The sequence below is a fragment of the Mustela putorius genome, unplaced genomic scaffold, assembly GCF_011764305.1.
Source record: "Mustela putorius furo isolate JIRA1106 unplaced genomic scaffold, ASM1176430v1.1 tig00001114_pilon_pilon_pilon, whole genome shotgun sequence".
NCBI lineage: Eukaryota > Metazoa > Chordata > Mammalia > Carnivora > Mustelidae > Mustela > Mustela putorius.
In genome coordinates, this window is record NW_025421575.1 from 345218 (window position 1) to 366295 (window position 21078).

At 34.8% G+C, this 21078-nt stretch overlaps 1 protein-coding gene across 5 annotated transcripts in view; it reads left to right on the forward strand.

Annotated features, from left to right (window-relative positions):
• Positions 1-19164, forward strand: part of CHIC1 (cysteine rich hydrophobic domain 1) — a 65243-nt gene extending 46079 nt beyond the window's left edge. For 2 of the 5 annotated variants that reach the window (XM_045087330.1, XM_045087332.1), the window contains 2 exons: positions 11599-11655; positions 11902-19164. In XM_045087330.1, coding sequence (XP_044943265.1) covers positions 11599-11655; positions 11902-12126 — 282 coding nt within the window. In that variant the 3' untranslated portion in view covers positions 12127-19164. The remainder of the gene's footprint in view (positions 1-11598; positions 11656-11901) is intronic. The other 3 variants (XM_013049842.2, XM_045087331.1, XM_045087334.1) reach the window with 3 other exon arrangements.
• Positions 19165-21078: the final 1914 nt, after the last annotated feature.

Consider the following 21078-nt stretch of genomic DNA (forward strand, 5'->3'; position numbering starts at 1 on the left):
TTTGAGAGAGAGAGAGGGCATGAGAGGGGAGGTCAGAGGGAGAAGCAGACCCCGCATGGAGCTGGGAGCCTGATATGGGACTCAATCCCAGGACTCTGAGATCATGACCTGAGCCAAAGGCAGTCTCTTAACCAAATGAGCCACTCAGGTGCCTCAAATTTAAATTTTTTTTTTAAGATTTTATTTACTTATCTGACAGACAGAGATCACAAGCAGGCAGAGAGGCAGGCAGAGAGAGAGGAGAAAGCAGGCTCCCTGCCAAGCAGAGAGCCCGATGTGGGGCTCGATCCCAGGACTCTGGGATCATGACCGGAGCTGAAGGCAGAGGCCCTAACCCACTGAGCCACCCAGGTGCCCCCGAATTTAAATTTTTAAAAAAGAAATGTGCTATTTAGGAACACCTGGGTGTCTCAGTTGGTTAAGCATCTGACTCTTGATTTCGGCTCAGGCTATGATCTTGGGGTTGTGAGATCAAGCCCTGCATCCAGCTTTGTGCTGAGTATGGAGCCTGCTTGGGATTTTCTCTCCCTCTGCTCCTCCCCCACACTAAAAGAAAGGAAATGTGCTGTTTAATCTCTTAAATGTTTGGGAATTTTCCAGCTACCTTTCTTTTTTTTTAAGATTTTATTTATTTATTTGACAGGGAGATCACAAGTAGGCAAAGAGGCAGGCAGAGAGAGAGGAGGAAGCAGGCTCCCTGCTCAGCAGAGAGCCTGATGTGGGGCTCAATCCCAAGACCCTGAGATGATGACCTGAGCCAAAGGCAGAGACTTAACCCACTGAGCCACCCAGGCGCCACCCCCTCCCCAGCTACCTTTCTGTTGTTGATTTCTAGTTTAATTCCACTGTTGTCTGAGGGTATGCATTGCATGATTTCTGCTTTTTGAAATATGTTAAGTTGTGTTTTAGGACCCAGAATGTGATCTATCTTGATGAATATTCCATGTCAGCCTGAGAATAATATGTAGTTTGCTATTGTTTGATAAAGTAGTCTGTAGATGTTAATTATATCCAGCTGATCAGTGGTGCTATTGAGTTGTTTTATGTCTTTACTGACTTTCTGCCTGATTGATCTATTCATTACTGGTAAAGGGCTGTTGTAGTCTCCAGCTATAAGAGTGGTTTCCTCAGGGCACCTGGATGGCTCAGTCATTAAGCATGTGCCTTCGGCTCAGGTCATGATCCAAGGGTCCTGGGATCGAGCCCCGTCAGGCTCCCAGCTCAGCAGGAAGCCTGCTTCTCCCTCTCCCACTCCCCCTGCTTGTGTTCCCTCTCTCGCTGTCTCTCTCTCTGTCAAATAAATAAATAAAATCTTTTTTAAAAGAGTGGATTCCTCTATTTGTCCTTGCAGTTCCATCAGTTTTTGCCTCACATAGTTTGATGCTTTTTTGATATGCCCATGACATATCAAGAACTGACCTTTTTATCATTGTATTTGATAATTTTCCCCACTCTGAAATCTGCTTTGTCTAAAATTACTAAAGTAACTCCAGCTTTCCTTTGATTAGTGTTACCGTGATATATCTTTGTCCATCACTTCACTTTTAGTCGTATATGATTTTACATTTAAATTAAAAGTGGGTTTCTCATAGACAATACGTAGTTGAATCTTTTTTTTTTGATCTGCAAACAATCTTTAATCCGTGTATTTAGACCATTGATGTTTACAGTGATTATTGATATAGTTGGATTAAGATTTACCATGTTCATACCATTTACCATATATACATACATATATACGTATGTATATATGTATATACACATGTATGTGTGTATATATGTATACTACAAACTTATATACACACATATATATGTATACACACATATATATGTACATATACACATATATATGTGTGTGTGTGTATGTATATATATGTATAACCAATTCAAGACCACTTTCAAATAACACAATACCACTTCCCAGGTAGTGGAAGTACCTTATTTACAGAGTATTTCTAATTTTCCTTCCCATCCCTTATAACATTGCTGCCATTTGTTTTACTTATCCATAAGCTAACATCATTGAATATGTTGTTATTATTTTGAGCAAATTATTACCTGCTAGATCAATTAAGAATAAGAGAAATGCCCCAATTTAACCCTCAAGTTGAGAAGCATGAAAACTTTTACTAAAAAAAAAAAAGAATAAAAGAAATAAGCTATTTTACCTTCATTTTTTTCCTTCTCTAAACCTTCTTAAAGATCTAAGTATCTTAAATATAGCATTTTCCTTCTCTCTGAAGAACTTTTAACATTTCTTGCAAGACAATTCTATTGTTGACATGTCCCCTCAACTTTTTGTCTGAAAGCCTATATTTATTTACTGGGTGTAGAATTCTCAGTTGGGGGTACTTTTAACACTTTATTTCATTCCACTCTCTTCTTGTCGCACCGGAGATCTAAAGAGATGTCTGATATAACTCTTATTTTGTTCCTTTATATGTAAGGCATTTTTCCCTCTGGCTTTGTTCAGGATTTTTCCTTGATTTTTCTGCAGTTTATTTATTTTTTTAAAGACTTTATTTATTTATTTATTTGACAGAGAGTAAGAGAGGGAACACAAGCAGGGGGAGTGGGAGAGGCAGAAGCAAGCTTTCCACAGAGCCTGAAGCCCAATGCAAGGCTCTATGCCAGGACCCTGGGATCTTGACCTGAGCCAAAGGCAGATGCCAGTAGCTGAGCCACCTAGGTGCACCTACTTTCTGCAGTTTAAATATGAGATTACTAGGTATAGATTTTTGAGTATCTAGCTTTGTACTTTCTGAGCTTCCTCAACCTATGGTTTGATGCCTTTCATTAATTTGGGGGAAATTATCTTTTCACTATTACTTTAAATACTTCCTCTTCCTTTCTTCCTTCCTGTTCTTTTCCCTCTTTTACCTTCTGGCATTTCTATTCTATGTCTATTCTGCCTTTTATAATTGACCACTGGTTCTGGAATGTTCTACTTCTTTTTTTTTTTCCTTTTATTTTAGTTTTGAAAGTTACTATTGTTATATCTTCAATCTTCACTGATACTTACCTCAACCATGCCCAGTCTATTGATGAGCCCATCAAAGGTGTTCTTTATTTCTGTTTTGGTATTTTGGCTTTCTGCCATTTCCTTTTGAATTTTTCTTACAGTTGCCATTTCTTTGCTGACATTATATCTGTCCAATTCTCTGCTAACATCATCCATATCTGTTCTTTCATGTTGTCCACTTTTTGCATTACATGTGACATATTAGTCTTGGTGATTGATATTCCCAGTCTGATAATTTCAACATCTCTGCCATTTCTGTGTCTGGTTCTAATGCTTGTGGTGTCTTTTAGTATGACTTCTACTTTTTTTGCCGTTTTTTTTTTATTGTGTTTACTTTTTGTGTGAAAGCCACACATATGTAGTAGGTAAAAGAAACTGAGGTAAACAGGTTTTTAAATAAGATTTTATGTTATCAGGCATTTGGCTGTATTTACTGTTGTCAATGTTGGATACTAAACTTTCCCCAGTGTCCTTGGTTTTGTCTGGCCTGTTTTCTTTAGATTTCCCTAGATACTTCTTTTTTTGTTCTTTAATTTAACAATTTATTTAACAAATTCTCTAGTGTAAAGGACTCTAAGTAAATTATCTTCACTTTCTGCCTTTTTTTTTTGTTTTTGAAGTACAGTTGACATATAACATTATATTAGTTTCAAGTGTGCAGCATAGTGATTCAACAATTCTCTACATTACACAATGCTTATTACCACAATAAGTATAGTTACCATATGTCATACAAAGTTATTAAGTGTTATTGACTGTATTCCTTGTACTGTACTTTTCATCCATCTGACTTATTTATTTTAAATATTGTCTGAGATGCACAGTTCTTTCAGTTGTATTCCCATATTATAAGAAACTTTACTGACATAGTGGTAAGGTGTTGGAAGACTTGGAAGTACTCTGTAGTACTATGATTTGGCCTGTTTTTTAGTGACCCTGTGCCCCTGAGCTGTGCCCTTCACAAGTGCTTCCCAGTTTTTTGTTTTCCCCTTTAGGTGAGACAGGAAGGCTGGAGGGTGCTGGAGTTCTGTCTTTGCCTTCCCCAAGGTTGGTCAGGCTCTGGTACAATAGCTTCTCTTAAGAACAGTCTTTAAGAACAGAATGTTTTGGGCATTTTTTTTTAAGGTTTACTTATTTATTTGTCAGAGAGAGAGCGAGAGAGCACAAGCAGGAGGAGCGGCAGGCGGAGGGAGAAACAAGGCTCCCCACTGAGCATGGAGCCTGATGCAGGACTCGATCCCAGGACCCTGGGATCATGACCTGAGCTGAAGGGCAGACACTTAACTCTGAACCACCCAGGCGTCCCTTCTGGGAGTATTTAAAAGTGGCTGTTCTTTCCCTTTTCCTACTAGAAGGATGAAGGAATTTTTCTCCAATCACTGTGAGAACCTGGTAAGGCTTTTGGTAATAAAACTTAAAGTGTGGGAATCTTCCCCAAGACTGGGCCTCTTTGGAATTTTTAACTCTCAAACTTGTCCCCACTGAGCTTCCAGCTTCCAGCAATTTGTCAAGTTCAGGTCCTGCTATCCTACCCCTGGTTCCCACAGAGCTTTCCTCTCCTGTGTTTCTACCCTGGTAATTGTGCTTATTTGTATCCATCTGTGTATCTCTCCAGTCTTTACAACCTCTCTTCTCTGATGAATCTAAGGGGAGTTGGTTTTCAGGTGGTTCAGGGTTTTGTTTTGTTTTGTTCCTTCTTGATATGTGGGCAGGAGAGATAACTTCCAAGCCTTTACATGCCTAAATGGATTACCTTCATTTTCTAAAGTTGACAGTCTTTTTTTCTTTCATCACTTTCAGTCTGTTACAGACTATCTTGTGCCCTACATTGTTTCTAATCAGAAGTCGGCTGTTTATCTTACTATAGTTTCTGTGTAAGTAATTAGTAATTTCATTTTACTGCTTTCATGATTTTCAGTTGTTTTTCTGTTTTTCAACATTATAATATAATGTTATGCTATGGATCTCCTTATGGTTTATTCCTGCTTGGACCTCTTGAGCTTCCCAGATGTGTAGATAGATATTTTTCATTAAATTTAGGAAGTTTTCACCATTATTGCATTAAATATTTCTTCTGTTTTGCTCTTGTCTTTTTATGGTACTCCCAGTATATGTGTATTGGTGCCCTTAATGATGTCTAACATTTCTCTGAGGCTGTTTTCATTTTCCTTCATTCTGTTTTTCTGTGCTTTGAGATTACATATTATCTTTTGACTCTGATTATTCTTCTAATTCAAATCTACTTTGTGTTCTTTTATTTCAGTTTTGTACTCCTCAACTCCAGAATTCCATTTGGCTCTTCTTAATAATTTCTGTCTCCTTATAGATAGTTTCTACTTAATGAGCCATTGACATCATAATTTCATTTATTTCTGATCATGGCATGGCATATTATATTCCTTTGTTATAAGAAGCTTAATTCCTTTTTTTTTTTTTTTTGGTGCACATGTCCTCCTTGCTGTGCATATTTAAAGTTACTTCAGGTTCATCTTTGCTTCTTTTTCAGGCTCCTATACTTTCATATCAAGATGTCTGCAGTCAGGCATTTTTTAAATTTCAGCTTTTTCATTTGAGGGTGGGGTCATCTATATCATACAGAAATTCCTTATATTTTGGTCAACTAATGATATCGTTTCTTGGTTTCTACTGTGTTTACTGGATTTTTCTGAAAATGTGTTAGAGTGGTAAAATACACATAACATAAAGTTTACCATTTTAAGTGTTCATTGGCATTAATTACATTCACAATGTTGTATAACAATTACCATTACCTATTTTCACATCTTTCATTACCTTAACAGAAACTCTGTAGCCATTAAATAATAACTCCTAGGATACCTCATATAAATAGGGTAATTCCGTATTTGCCCTGACACTGTTTTGCTTAGCTTAATGTCTTCCAGGTTCATCCATGTCATAGCATGTTTTAGAACTTAATTCCTTTATATGGCTGAATAACAGTTCATTCTATTTATATTCCACATTGTTTATCCACTCATCAGTTGATGGATACCTGAATTCTCACCACCTTTTTGTCTTTTGTGAATAATACTGCATTTAACATTGCTGTATAAATATCTGTTCACGTCCATACTTTCAGTTCTTTGGGGAAGTATACCTAGGAATAGAATATGTAAACATATGGTAATTGCTTAGCTTTTTGAGAAAAAGAAAGACTTTCCATTGGAGCTGTACCATTTTTTTTGTACCAGATTCCCATTTCTGCAAATCCTCACCAACATTAGCTATTTTCCTTCTTATTGATAATAGCCACTCTAATAGGTGTGAAGTGGTATCTTGATTTTGCTTTGCATTTCTCTAATGACTTGTGTTAAGCCTTTTTCCATGTACTCTTGGCCATTTCTAATAATAGGTAATTTGTTCATTTTGCAACTAATTTGTTTATTTGTTGTTGAGTTGGGGGAGTGTTTATGTATTCTGATTATTTGCAAATATTTTCTTCCATTCTGTAGATAATTGTTTCACTCTCTTGATAGTGTCATTTGATGCATAAAAGATCTTAATTTTTATGAAGTCCAGTTAATATTTTCCCCTTTTTTTGCCTATGCTTTCAGTGTCAGGGGCCAAGAAATTGCAAAATCCAGTGTTATAAAGATTGTCTCCAATGTTTTCTTCACAGACTTTTATAGTTTTCACTCTTCTGTTTGGTTCTTTGATCCATTTTGAGCTAACTTTTGTATGTGGTGTAAGTTTAGGGTCCAATTTGATACTTTTGCATGTGGATATCCAGTTTTCCTTGCAGCATTTATTGGAGACTATTCTTTTCCCCCATTAAATGGTTGGCACTCTTGTTGAAAAACAGTTGACCATATACATTCAAAGGTTTATTTCTGGGTTCTATTCTATTCCATTGGTCTACATATCTGTCTTTATTCCAATACCATTTTTTTTTTTTTGGTTACCATTGCTTTGTACTAAGTTATGAAATCCAGAGATATGAGGCCTTCATATTCTTCATTTTCAAGCTTGCTGCCTAATAGTGGTCTCTTAATTCCATATGAATTTTAGGATTTTTTCTATTTCTATAAAAATGTCACTGGGATTCTGATAAGGATTGCACTGAATCTATAGATCATTTTGGATAATATTGTCATCTTAGCAATATTAAGTCTTCTAATCCATGAACGCAGGATGTCTTTACATTTATTTAGGTCTTTAAATTCTTTTAGCAATGTTTTATAATTTTCTGTTTGCACATCTTTACCTCTTTGCTTAAGTTTATTATTAAGTATTTTATTCTTTTTGGTTCTACTGCAAATGTAATTATTTTCTTAATTTCTTTTTTGAATTATTTACTATTATTATATAGAAATGGAACTGAATTTTGGGGGCAACTGGATTGCCCAGAGTATTTCTGCCCTAGGAAGCTGAGAGGATGGGAAATGCCACTCAGTTGTCAAGCCAAATATATCAGCTTTCCCACAATACAGATATGTGACAGAAAGGGGGACTGCACTTTTCACCAACTGTTTTGCCTATTTTGTAGAAGTAAGCATTAGAGAAGTAGAAGCTGCCCTTACCCAGGAAAGCAGTTACACTCCAGGGAGCTGAAAGCTATGGGGAACCACCTGCCACACAGCTCCCAAGCTTGTTAAAATAGTTCTTCCACAATGTAGAGCAATGGAGATATGGGTGTATTACCTAGCTTTATTACCGAGGCTTCCCAATATTCTTAGCTATTGTCCATAACTTTATTGAATAAATACTTGTCAGTCTGTTATCCCTTTGATCAATCTCTGGAACATTTGCTTGAGTATCCTTGCTAATACTTGATCAAAGTAATAGTTATCTCTACAAGGAAGAAATTTCCCTTAGGTTCTCACATGGCTATTCTGGAAGGGCTCTCACTTTCTCAATGGTATCTTTGACACACAAAATTTTTAATTTTGACTAGGTCATATTTATCGTTTTTAAATTTTTCTTGCTTGTACTTTTTGCTTCATATCTAAAGGTGCTTTGCCTAACTCAAGATCACAAAGATTTACTCCTGTGTTTTCTTATAGTTGTTTTAAAATTTCACCTCTTATGGTTAGGTCTTTGATCCATTTTGAGTTAATTTTCATACATGCTGTGAGATAGGTATCTGAGTTCATAATTTTTCTTTTGGATATACAATTGTCCCAGCACCATTGTTGTGAATGTTATTCCATGAGTCTTCTGATTCATGAACATAGGATATCTCTCCATTTATCTACCTCTTTAATGTATTTTAGCGATTTTTTTAGTTTTCAGTTTACAAGTCTTATACTTCATTCGTTAAATGTATTTCTAAATATTTTCTCAATTCTATTGTAAATGGTCCGTTACTCTCATTTTCAGATTGGTCATTACTAGTGTATACAAATACAATTGATTTTTTTACAGGTTGAGCCTCGTGTTATTTTTCTATCTAGTGTAACAAATTTAATGGTTTAAAACAGTTTTCATATTAAGGCATCACAAGGCCAAAGTTAAGGTGATGGCAGGGCTGTCTGTATTCCTTTCTAGAGATTCTGGGAAAGAATTTGCTTCTAAACTCCCTCAGATTTTTGCATAAATCATGTTCTTATACTTTCCGTGTGGCCTCTCTTGTTATGCACCAATAATGGGTCCGCGATTAAAGGAGCGAGACTGATATAAAGCGAAGGTCAAGCAAAGCTTTATTTTGCTCCAAGCATCAAGAATCTAACTGAATGTTTGGGGACGTACCTCTTATAAGAGAGGGCGACCCCTCCCTGCTTTCCAGACTAACTTTTATAGAGCAAAGGCCTTGTGGTTGGGCCTGGCCACTCTCAAGTGGCTAATTGAATTACAATTCACCCCACAGTAGCCATAGGAACTAGCCCATCACCTTGGTAGCTAGGAGACAGTATGCGCCCCCACTGATTGGGTATCTCCACCTGCCCTGATCCACCCTTGTATTCGAGCTTTGTTACCTGAGGCTGGTTTCCCCGGACTTGTTTTTAAGTAGGTCCCCCTGGGGGAAGAGGAGCAGGGACAATTTAAGGGTTAAACAACAAAGTTATTGTTTAACTTCAATGGAAGCCTCTGGCTAAAATAAAAATATAAAATGGGTCCTTACATTTCTGTCTTAAAGCTAGCAGTGGTGGTTTGAGTTCTTCTCTTGCTTCAGATCCCTCTGACTGTCCTTTCATCTGCCAGAAAAAGTTCTCTACCTTTAAGGGCCCTTGAGATCACATTGGGTCCACCAAAGTAATCTAAAATAATCTCCCTCTATTTTAAAGCCAAATAATTAGTACCTTGAGTTACATCTGCAACACCCCTTTTGCAACATAATGTAACGTATTCACAGGTGTAACTCCAGGAGGTGAAGATCTTGGGAGCCAGAATTCTACCTACCAAAATCTTGTTTCCTGCAAACTTGGTGACTTATTCTAGTAATGTTTTAATGGATTTGTAACCTAATAACTAAAGTGAGTTCACTCCTTGGGAAATTACAGATAGAGACTACATCAAGTGGAGTTGTCACACAAAACTTTACTTCAACAAATAAGAAAATCATGGGGAATAACTTCCAAAGCCATGACTTCTGAGTAGGGGTAAATGGATTTCTTTTATTTAGGGACAGGATGGATATTCAGAAAAGGGGGGAGGGATTTGTCATTGCATGTAGAGGTATAATGTCATATACACATATATAGGAAATATGCCTGTAACACATTGTATGTTATGTTGATGAGGTTTGTATTCCTCCTTGAGCAGATATTATGAGATTGAAGCTACTGTGGACACTCCATGGTCCATCTCCACGGGTGTGAGTCCGTAGTCAAGCTCAAACTGGTCTAAGCCTGCCTGAGCTCTTCCTGTTTGCCTCTAAAAGGTTAAGGTTTAGCATTCTTGTGAAGAAGGGATAGTCAGTGAGGGTCTTGCTAGTGACAGTTTTAACTTCATTAACCCTATGGAGCATGGTTTCAGATTCCTTAGTGTTTTCTCTGTGCAAGGCCATGTCTGCAAATGAAGACAGTTTCACTTTTTCATTTCCAATCTGGATGCCTTTTAATTCTTATTTTTGTCTAATTGCCCTCCCTATTCTTTCTAGTACACTTGAATAAATTTTCTCATACAGTTGAATAAAAGTAGGGGGAGGAGACATTCTTGTCTTTTTCCTGATCTTAAGAGGAAAACAGCCTCTCTTCATTAAGTATAGTAGCTGTAGTTTTTTTTCATAGATGCCCTTTATCAGGTTAAAGAAGTTCATATTTATTCCTAATTTTTAAGGATTTTTATAATGAATGGATATTGGATTTTGTTCAAAGCCTTTTTTAAATCTGTTAAGATGACCATGTCGTTTTTTTTCCTTTATTCTATTAATATAATGTATTGCAGCAGTTTATTTTTGTGTTCCTCAGATAAATTCCACTTGGTTGATAAAATCTTTTTCATATGTTGTTAGATTCAGTTTGCTAGTATTTTGTTGAGTTTGTGTTTATTGTCATGTTATTATTTCTTCTTTAACTCTTTGGTAGAACTCATTGTTGAAACCATCTGGGCCTGACTTTTTCTTTGGGAAAAGATTTATAATTACTAATTCAGTCTCTTTGTACCCATCTGATTTTGTTTAGAGATTCTATCAAGTACAGTAACCCCATGGTGCACTCCAGCTGGCATTGTTGTCATTCTGACCTAGTGAATGAACTGAATATAATTGCCATTGATTGTTAACTGACATAGTTCCACAAATGGAATAGTATCTAAGTTGGTGCTTTAGAAACCATTTCAGATACGGATTTGTAAATCATTCAATTTTGAGGAGTAGTATTAAATTTTAACCATGACTTCTTTATCAGAAACCTAATAAAACTCTTCCAAATAAGAGTTGAAAATGCCTAATAGACTTTAACTTAATTTTTTTGAAGGTTTTGCAAACTTCTTCCTCCCTACAACATATGTGCACTCCAATAGAGAAATTCAGTCTCTGTCCCCTTGTTTAGGACAGTGCTGCTTCTCATTTAGTTTTTCCTCTAAATAAAATTTTCTGACTAGCTGTTTTTAACATGTTCTTGTCAGTGGAAATTCTGATATATGTTGGCTTGCTTTTTTCAACTTGTAGATCTGGAGTGACTACCATATGCCAGGCATTTGTGCTAGGAGCTCTTATAGGAAGACTTTCTGTGAGGACTCAGGGTTAACTTGGTATATTGCATGTATATTGAAAAAATAACTCTATGAAAAGATATGTGAAAGTCAAGATTAGGTCCATCTAAGTGGACTACTAGCTGTATCAGTATTGATTTCATAGTAGTCCAGTAAATGGACTCACAACACAGAACAGTTTGTACATATTTTATTTTTAAAAGTAGATATTAAAACCCCATATATACGCATGGGTGTGTGAAGAGGGAGAGAAAACGATCTTACAATAACAGTATAATAATTGCTCAAAATATTACTCCTCTTTTGGCAGTTTCTGTCAGTTACATTGCCTTTTTTCTGATTTCTAATGCAAAAACAAGAAGAGAAGATAATTGGATTTTACAAACAAGCAGAAAAATATACACATAGTTTACAAAGTTCTTCAGTTCATCTTGTAACAGAGTCTTGATTCTTCCTCTTAGACCAGAAGATCAATTCAGAAGTTATTAGAATGGGAAAATAACAGATTATATCACAAGGTAAGAAAGTTTAAGCAAATAAACTTACATATTTGCATTATCAAATTGATAAGATGAGAATTTTTCAGGCCACAAAAGAATGGATTAGAGAATATTCAATTTTAATATATATTCTTTACAAGTTATTTTAAATGCTGTTTTATGTGTTTTATGCTTTTTCCTGGATGGTTCTCGGTGATTTATTCAAATGTTATAGGTAATAATTAATATAAATTGATATCGAAATTCTTAACTGTACTTTCTTAGCTTGCTTTGCACTGGAAGTTGACTAAAAGGAAATGCGAAACTAGCAATATGATGGAGTATGTAAGTATGCAGTTGTTTTTAGTAACTTTTTTTGGATTCCATTCTAAATGTTACATTTTACTGAGCTTATCACTTGTCAGTTCTTTCTACATTTTTTTTCTCCTCAGCCTAAACTTCTGTCCATTGGAGCATAGAGGTTTCCTTCCATCTTCCTTATATTTGTAGCCAACATAAAATATCTTGAAAGCTAGTAATTACTTAGATCTGAGAAAAATGTCAGCTAGTATGCTGCAATGAAAACATTGCCCAACCATAATCTTCTCTTCACATAGGTGCAGAATATCACGTTTGATAATGAGCACAACTGCTGTTGAACAAAATATTTCTAAATGTGATCTTGACAAAACTTGCATAAAATAGGAATTGACTTCTGGATTCATGTTCCTGGCTTTTCCCAGCTAGCTGGAAATAAACCTCGCTGTGTGACTTGCATTATCGAGAGTGTTCTCTGTCTAATTGAGGGGTGGTCAACTCCGTACCCTAACAGTCTTAGCTAGCACTTAATTTTTGATAAAGAAATGATAGGCTCTTATTTTTTTTATAAGCTATGCAATCTTAATCACAAAACACAAATTTACCTATAACCAATGTGATAACTTCATCATAAAACATTCAAAAGAATATGAAACTCACCTAAACTTCACATTGCTGACATATATATATACATATATATATATTATGTAAACATTCCATTTCCATATCATAAATAAGGATTATTGTGCCATTTTTCTCCATTTTGAATAGCTAGGGGGAAAAATGTGCAAATGACCACAAATCTAAAATGCACTATAGATAAAACCTTATATAAAGTATTATAAATTTACACATTAGATTTGTAAATAACATATATAGAGAGCATATATCTAAATATAAGTTAGCATATAAATTTATATAGTGTATAAATATTTTTGGTTTTTATTATTATATTTCCAGTCTTTAATTAAAATGTTTTAATCCATTTGGATGTTTCATTATATTTTCCAAACAACTTGTAAAAGATGGTAATAACCAATATCAGCTACTTTAACTGAAAAATATATAGATGTAATATAGATAAAGGTATTTTTTATAATCTGTAAAACACAATTTTAATCCCTTCTACTTTGTCAAAAAAAAAAAAAAGGTGGGCCAAAGGAAGTATAGATAGATGGAGATAATAATGTAAGACGGTTTGCTTTTCTGCACCTAAACAAATAATTACATGAATTAGGTCATAGAAACTGTTAGCTACAATAAGTAGTTATGTTTACCAATTTGATTTAATTGCCAATCTAATGATAAGTTATAGTAAATTCTTTTTATAACTGTTTTATATATTTTGCTTACTTTATATTAGAGGATCAAAAGTACATCCTGTGGAAAGTGATTATAGACTTTCTGGGTTATATATGTTCTAGCAAATGAAAATTATTTTGTCAATATATTCTGTTTGTTTTTATTTTACAGGTAATACTAATAGAATTCTTACCAAAATATCCCATATTCCGACCTGACTGAGGAATTTTATTCAGTCACTTCTGTGTTACTTGTCATTTCCTACCCTTAGTGCCTTGTAGATGATTTTGGAATGAAGATGGTCTCCTTTGCTGTGTTCATCTTATTCCTTATTTTTTCTTCTTCTTATTCTTTAGAATATTCTCCTTACTCTTTTATTTGTGTTGGTTTAAGAAGAAAATTTGCACATCTTTTTTTTTGTTAATGAAGCTTGTGTTTTGCACTCTATATTTTTAAATAAATACACATACAGAGACGTATATGTATATATATAGTTGCCACTAAAGATAAATCATCAGTGCCGGTGTTTAAAAAACAAAAACAAAAATTTGTTCCGAGCATGCTGCCTTATAATTTTCATACTCACTGTTTCTAAATATGCATCATTTTTCTAGGCTACTTAATGCTCTGTAATCCCTTACTGGACATAAGTAAATAAGCTTTTGGTAGCTTTTAGAAATGGTTTTACTCTTACTTGCTTTTAAAGGACATGCAATTAATAGCACTGGTTTTGTCCTGCACTTTGCTAAATTATCACTTATGTTAGTGGATAAAATATTTAAACTCTTAAAAGACTTGTAAATATTGTCTCTTTGCATAACATAAAATGTGATATGCCATGGTTTACAGAACGTAATATTACTTACTGTATTGCCAACAAATCTACATAGATTTAAATATGAATGAAGTTCGCAAGCATCCTCTTGAATGTGTAGACTGTTAACATGCTGTTTTATGGCAGAGCCATAATGAGTTTGTTAAAAATTTCAGGTGTAGGGCAGGATTGCCCAAGTAATGAGTGGATTAAAATTGAAATCATTGTCTGAGATATTCTGCATTGTACCTGAAACCAAGAACCTTAGTTTTTCCATTTAATTCAGTAATTCCCATTTTGTCCTCCACTCCCACTCCCTAAAAAATTCATTTGACATCCAACACATTTCACAGCTTCACTGTCCTTATATATTGCCTTTTATGTATCCTTTCCCTCACTTGAAAATACACACAATTACGATCTTTAAGGAGCGTTTTAAGATTTCACATTCTTGGGAAGTGTCTAGATCCTCATGTAAGCCACACTAATCCCTTTTTGAACTTCTGATACTCTGCTTTGGGAAAGAGAGAGAGCTAATTGAAAAGCTGTACCTAAAGAATATATAGTGGCTGATTCATAATTGATAAAAATATGACAATAATTGTTTGCACACTTTTCCAACTCCCTCTGTAGAGTCTCATTACCCCTATACCACCAAGCTACCCGGAATCTCTAACTTTTAATATGTGTGCCTGAAAATAACATTTGTCTGTCTGCTGCAAAATTAAATATGTATTTTTATAGACAAGGTGGAAACCTCTGAAAATGCATACCAAATGTCTTGTTTTATAGCTAAGGTCAGGGAAAAATTCTATCTGTGGTTTATGCTCCAGCTAATATCATCAGGTTTATGCTTCAAACTGTGACTGTTTAATACCAAGATTGATTTCCAGAATAATACAAAATTTCTAATTAGCAATGATAGAATAATTTTAAGTGTCAATCCTTAAAATCTCATTTTTCTGTATATTTAGAATTTGGTTATCATAACTTTTTCTGCCATGTATAAATTACACTTGGTTTTGCTCAAAGAACAGCAAGAAGTGGTGAATTGTTTCCATGAAACAAATATTGAGACAGAAATAAAGTGCATCTGACGGTGACAGAATATAACTTAAGTTACAGTAGTATTTGTCATTAAAATCATTTGCCAGCATTTGTAAACTTAATTTAAAAACCTACTCTTAATTGCTTTTAAATTTATTGTTTTATTGTTCATTATGCTGGTTGATTCATCTTATTTTCTTGAACTACTCAGATAATATAAACTTTCTTTTTTCTTTCTTATATGAATGCTTTTTCAAACTATTTTCCTGCGTAAGGGGCTAATTACCAGTTGGGTATTTTGGAGTGCTTTGGAGGAGGGTGTTTTCTTTTCAGTGAAATTGGCAGCAGTGAATGATGAAATGACAAAGCACACTGTGTGGTCATAATCCCTCCCCCACTGACCTCTTTTTCTTTTATCCTTAGGGTGAAACATACTTGGTTATTTCTATCAAGTTCTTAGAATATGTTTATGAAAGCTGTTTTTGGTTGAAGAAAGTAATCGTGAATTTCTTTTTTACATGATATTCTTTTATGAATACTGCTGTGGTAGGTTCCAGAGAAAATAACATGTATTTGCCAAAGTATCTAAATCTCACAAAGCTTTAAAGTCACAAGTTAAAACTGTTCCTTCTCTAACTTTTCATTACATATCTCCATCCCCAGTTCCCCCTTTAAAAACATAAATTATGTATAAAATGAAATTAAGGCCTAACCTTTTTCGACTCTTTTTTTGTTCCCTCCTACCCATGATATTAATTTAAGAACTAGATCATTGTAGTCAAACATTAGAAGAAGATGGAGAAGTGCCTTGTCTTTTTTGAACAAAGATAACATTTTATGTTGATGGAAACAAAATGGATGAATTGACAGATCATTAGATTTAAAACTATCCTTTTCAAGTATAAGAATATTTCATTAGCATATTTCTTATTTTTCTTATTTCTCATATTTCTTATTTCATATTTATTATTCAAAGCCTGTTTCCTAGTTTTCCCCCAATCATATATGTTAATGATAAAGCATTACAGAACAGGGCTATCAATCACTTAAAAAACTGGTATAATTCTAATGCTAGTGAATATATAATTTACATGGTTCTGGAAGAACAGTGGTCTTTGATTGAAGCCCTACCAAAATCCACTTAAGTATTTAATGTACATACTATTTATATTATGATCTATAAGCACTAATGTGTGATCAGTTTATCTGTGTTAACATTTAGCACTCTACAATTTTTAATGAAATTTATTCTTATTTTTTCATAATTTGAATGAAGTTCCATGCTCATAACATTTGTAAGGCTTAGAACAAATAGAATTTTTCCAAATGTATTAAGAGTTTCAAAAATTATTAGCATTTTAATTTTGTTTACACATAAGCCACCACTTAAAATCAAACCTCACTACTCGAACATAAAGCCCCAGATAACATTTCATCAGAATTAACTGTGTTGGCTTAGGAGAATATAGAAATTATATACACTTGTTTAACTGGAGCAGTTTCACATGTGGGAATATATTTGCTAATTTGATTATAACATGCCCAAATTCACTGAAGTTAAATCCCCTTATGCCTATAAAATTCTGCTTTAAAAAATTCATTTTGCAGCAATTGTCTGCAATTGTCTGATTGTTTGGATTCCTTTAAATGGTGAACTATTAGGAAATTTTCCACAGAAAAGGAATAGATTTTATTAATACTACTTGTTCATGTAACATAGGATACTAAAAAAGGATATGTATATCCTTATCTTGCCCCAAATTTCTCTCTTGATTCTGAGCCAGCCTTTTCATTTTCACGATGGCAACCTGAAAATATATTCCATTTTCTGTGGACTTTGTCAGCTTCTTACTATAATGAGGAAATGACCTAATATTATGGGCTTTGGCCAAGTCACATAAATTACATTTCAGTCTCTTCATCTGTAAAATCATTGGGTTGAACCTAGAGCTGACAGAAAATTAGAGAAAAACTAATACTCTGTGATTCTAGGAATCCTTAGGAAATTCTTACTCTACAGAGTCCCAGAATGATTTTTCTCAGATCTACTACCCTTGGTGGAAATTCTCACAGTGCCTTGCACACAGTAAATGTTTGATTTGCCAACTGACTAACTGCTGTGTGTTTATGTCACACAGACTAAAGAACCTGATACCTGCTAGACCTCAGCCCCTCTATGGTAATAAAAAGAAATGCAGTTTCCCTAGGAATGAAAAGCTAAGATCTATGGGTTTTGCATATGTGGAATCTGACTATGCATTTGGTATCGAGGCAAGAATTATAACTGTGACAACAATGGAGATATGGGAGGACCACTTTGACATTGATGTGAAAATTGTTCATATCCTATCAAATATCTGCTTCAGTGTCTTACTAGGTTCCATATCCTCAAAAAGATCTATTGGAACAAATTGATACTAGATGGAAAGAAAAGTGGTATGGAACTCAAACCCAAATCACTTCTGGTTTAATTCTTCGTTCTGCTGCTTAATTCCTCTGTACCTCATGTCCTCATTGTGGAAGTGGGGACAATAATCTGGGCCTACCTCACAGGGGAATTGAGGATTTTTTTTCATATATTAGTGTGCTTTTGAAGTTCACTGAAAGATATACTGGATATCATAATTTTGTAATTTCTAAATAGATTCCTTTAAATCTATGTTGTTATGTTTTCTTTCTCAGTTAAACTCTACAGAATGAGTGTTGCAGTTAATCTATTTTGTCAGTAGTAAATTTTGTTATTAATCTCCTATATGTTAACATGAGTAATTGTGTTATGTTAATACTTGACTTAGGGAGGAAAAGCAGGTGGATGCAAACTTCAGTGGTTCCCAACTTGGGACAGAATAAAGATAGCAGAGGGCATCCTTGAAGCTTTTTCTTAATATTTCAAAAAATATACTGGAAAGCATACATTTACCCATATTTCTGCCACATAAGCCAATTAAGACATTGATTTTCCATGCATTTTACTTATATTTTTTCAATCCTGCCTAACAACACTGGTTATCACACATTGATCAGAAGCTGCAAATGACAGTTCTGCTTTTGATTAATAAAAGAATGAAAAAGCCTATTATTACATGCAGTTTAGTAAATAAAATTCTTCAAAACATGGGGAGGGAATAATAAAGGGATGCTTATGGTGAAAATGCTGAAAACCACTTTTACAAAGGGGCTAAGATTATTGATTATTTGACCCTCTCCCCAAGTTACTTACCCAGGTCCCTAAATAACAAAATGCTAGATGTGTGTGTGTGTATTAGATTGGCCTATATAACTTCAAGTTAGAATTTGCTTTCTGTTCTCTTCTGTTTCAGGATAACTGAGTTAATTTATTTGAGTGTGTATTTGTAAATTATATATACACACATAGGATTGCAAATGTGGAAAGTTTTATATGTTCTAGCATTGGAGTAAATATCAGCTTCTGAGTCTCAAAGTAGTTCTGTGTATAAACTCATTATGAGCTTAGGCAATAATTTCTCAAATGTCCCTTTTATTCCTGTTTATTTTGTTGCTTTTATCTTGGCTTAGTTTTCTTAATTTTCCATTTTTCTAGTAAGCAAATAGTGTAAAATTATTTTAATGCTTGAACTTTGAACAGATTACAAGTGTTTGAAATTGTATAATCAGCAAGCTAGTTTGCCTTCCATGACTAACCACATACAAATAATGAATCTCAGCTGCAAAAACAGGAAATGCTGGTAGCTGGAAAATGGGCATTGATCAAAACATCTATTTGAAAAGCCTAGGATTTCTACTTTTTGGCAGAGGATTCCTACTGGGACAAGTTTACCAGAAAAGAATAAAAGTGGATATGTCCATTCAAACCAAGAACATTCGTGATCTTGTATTGTTACATAGCCTGTGGAATGAATTTATTTTTCTCCCGTGTTTGAGAGTGACTCCCCTGAAAGAACTCATCCTATATACAGCTGTGCCAAAATGAAGGAACCTGCCTCTCTGAAACTTTCACTGCTGCTTCTGTTGTTCACTTGTCGGATATAAAATTTTATTATCTCAGGATGCAAAATTACAATAAAGTGCAAAACTATGTTAATGAATTCTGTATTCTTTGGTGCATCTTCCTTTCTTCCTTCACTTCTGTTTTCATCATTCTAAGGTAGTCACCTAAGGCTTCTTTTTAAAAATTGTATTTTGCATATTGCCTCTTATTCGTGCATTTGCTAGTATTATGTCTGATCCTGTAATTCATTCTGTGTTTTAGCTTTAGGGGCCTTTGTTGTGCCCATTGTTTAGTATTTGCCTAAGTAGGAATTTGTTTCTAAACTACTTTGCATGCCTACCTGTGAACTACAAAATTAAAAGTGATGTTACACCTTAATAACCATAATTTTCTTTAATTTTATTTCTTTTCAGTGCTCCAAAATTCATTGTTTATGCACCACACCCAGTGCTCCATGCAATACATGCCCTCCATAATACCCACCTCCAGGCTCACCCAACCCCTTACCCCTCTCCCCTCCAAAACCCTCAATAAGCATATTTTTTAAGTGAAAGAAATGTTATGATGTGAAGCTACTTGGCAAAAGTTTTGACTCTCTTGTCAACAGTTTGTTATAAAAAAAATTCAGGTGTTAACATCTTGATTTACTACTCAAGCTAATGAGCATATAATATTAGATTTTTTAAAACTTGTGCCAAACTTTTGCAAATTCAGCAAAGCAGGAAGGAAAATATAAAATAACAAGAAAAACTTAGGGGCACCTGGGTGGCTCAGTGGGTTAAGCCTCTGCCTTTGGCTTGGGTCATGGTCTCAGGGTCCTGGGATCAAGCCCCTTATCAGGCTCTCTACTCAGCGCCCCCGCCTGCCCCTCTGCCTACTTGTGACCTCTTTATATCAAATAAATAAATAAAATCTTTAAAAAGAAAAAAAGAAAAACTTAATGTTTCCCATCTTCTATTATACTGAGTATTTTTTAAAGACTTTAAATTTTGAACTGTTAAAGCAGAGATCACAGACTTAAACCTACAGGAAGTTTCATGTTTTGTTTTAAAATTATTTTTTGAGGAAACTTTATGGATGAGCAAAATTCTGTACTTTTTATTGATAACTATATGGATGAGCAAAAATCTATACTTTTTTATTGATAACTATTTGGGTGTGCTATGTGGGAAATACTTTTACATTATATTTTCTAATATTGAGGGCTGAAGCCCCATGCCTTTATATCTGTCATTAAATAATATTTAACACAGTATAGGATATTTATCTACCTAAATGTGGGAAACTCTCTGGGGGATGCTAGAATTTTCCAGTTGTAGTTACCATAAATCTGAATTGTAATCCCTCTTCTGTATGAGTGACTTCTGTAAGGTTTTATAGGTGAGATAAACAGGACACCTGGCGAAGTTTCAGGGCTCAGGAGAAGGGGAGCCAGGAAAGTTGCGCTGGGAGGAGGTGGGCACCCTCCGGCAAGGTTCCGGGACTCTGGAAAGCAGAGTGCGGGAAGTTGCACTGGGAGGGAGTTGGAGGTCTTTTATCTGTTTCCTGCATAGGTATCGGGTTACCTGTAGAGACCTGGGCATACATCCTTTTGGCAGGAGAGTCAAGGGTTAAGGAAAGGGGGGCGGGACGCAGTGGTGATTTCTAATGTTCCTCCTCTACTCCCAGAGCCCGCCAACCCAACTTCTAGCAAAAATCAGTACACTCAGCTTGGTTTTATATGTCGTCCCCAGGTAGGAGGTTGAGTTAAATCAGGGTTACAAACTAAGATATATCCATTCCTCCAACAGACATGTCTTGACTTAGAGAATTATTTTTCACACGTTTTGAATTAGTTTGTCAGCACATAAAATTGAGAGACTTCATAGAAATCTAGATTTCTGGCTGCTTTTGAGAAATTTCGTATGTGAACAATTAGCTAGAGCTGAGTAACAGCTAATACCAACCATGGTAGCTACATATACTCTTTTTTAAAAATATATTGGTGTGGGGAGGTGGGGGATGGAGTGAG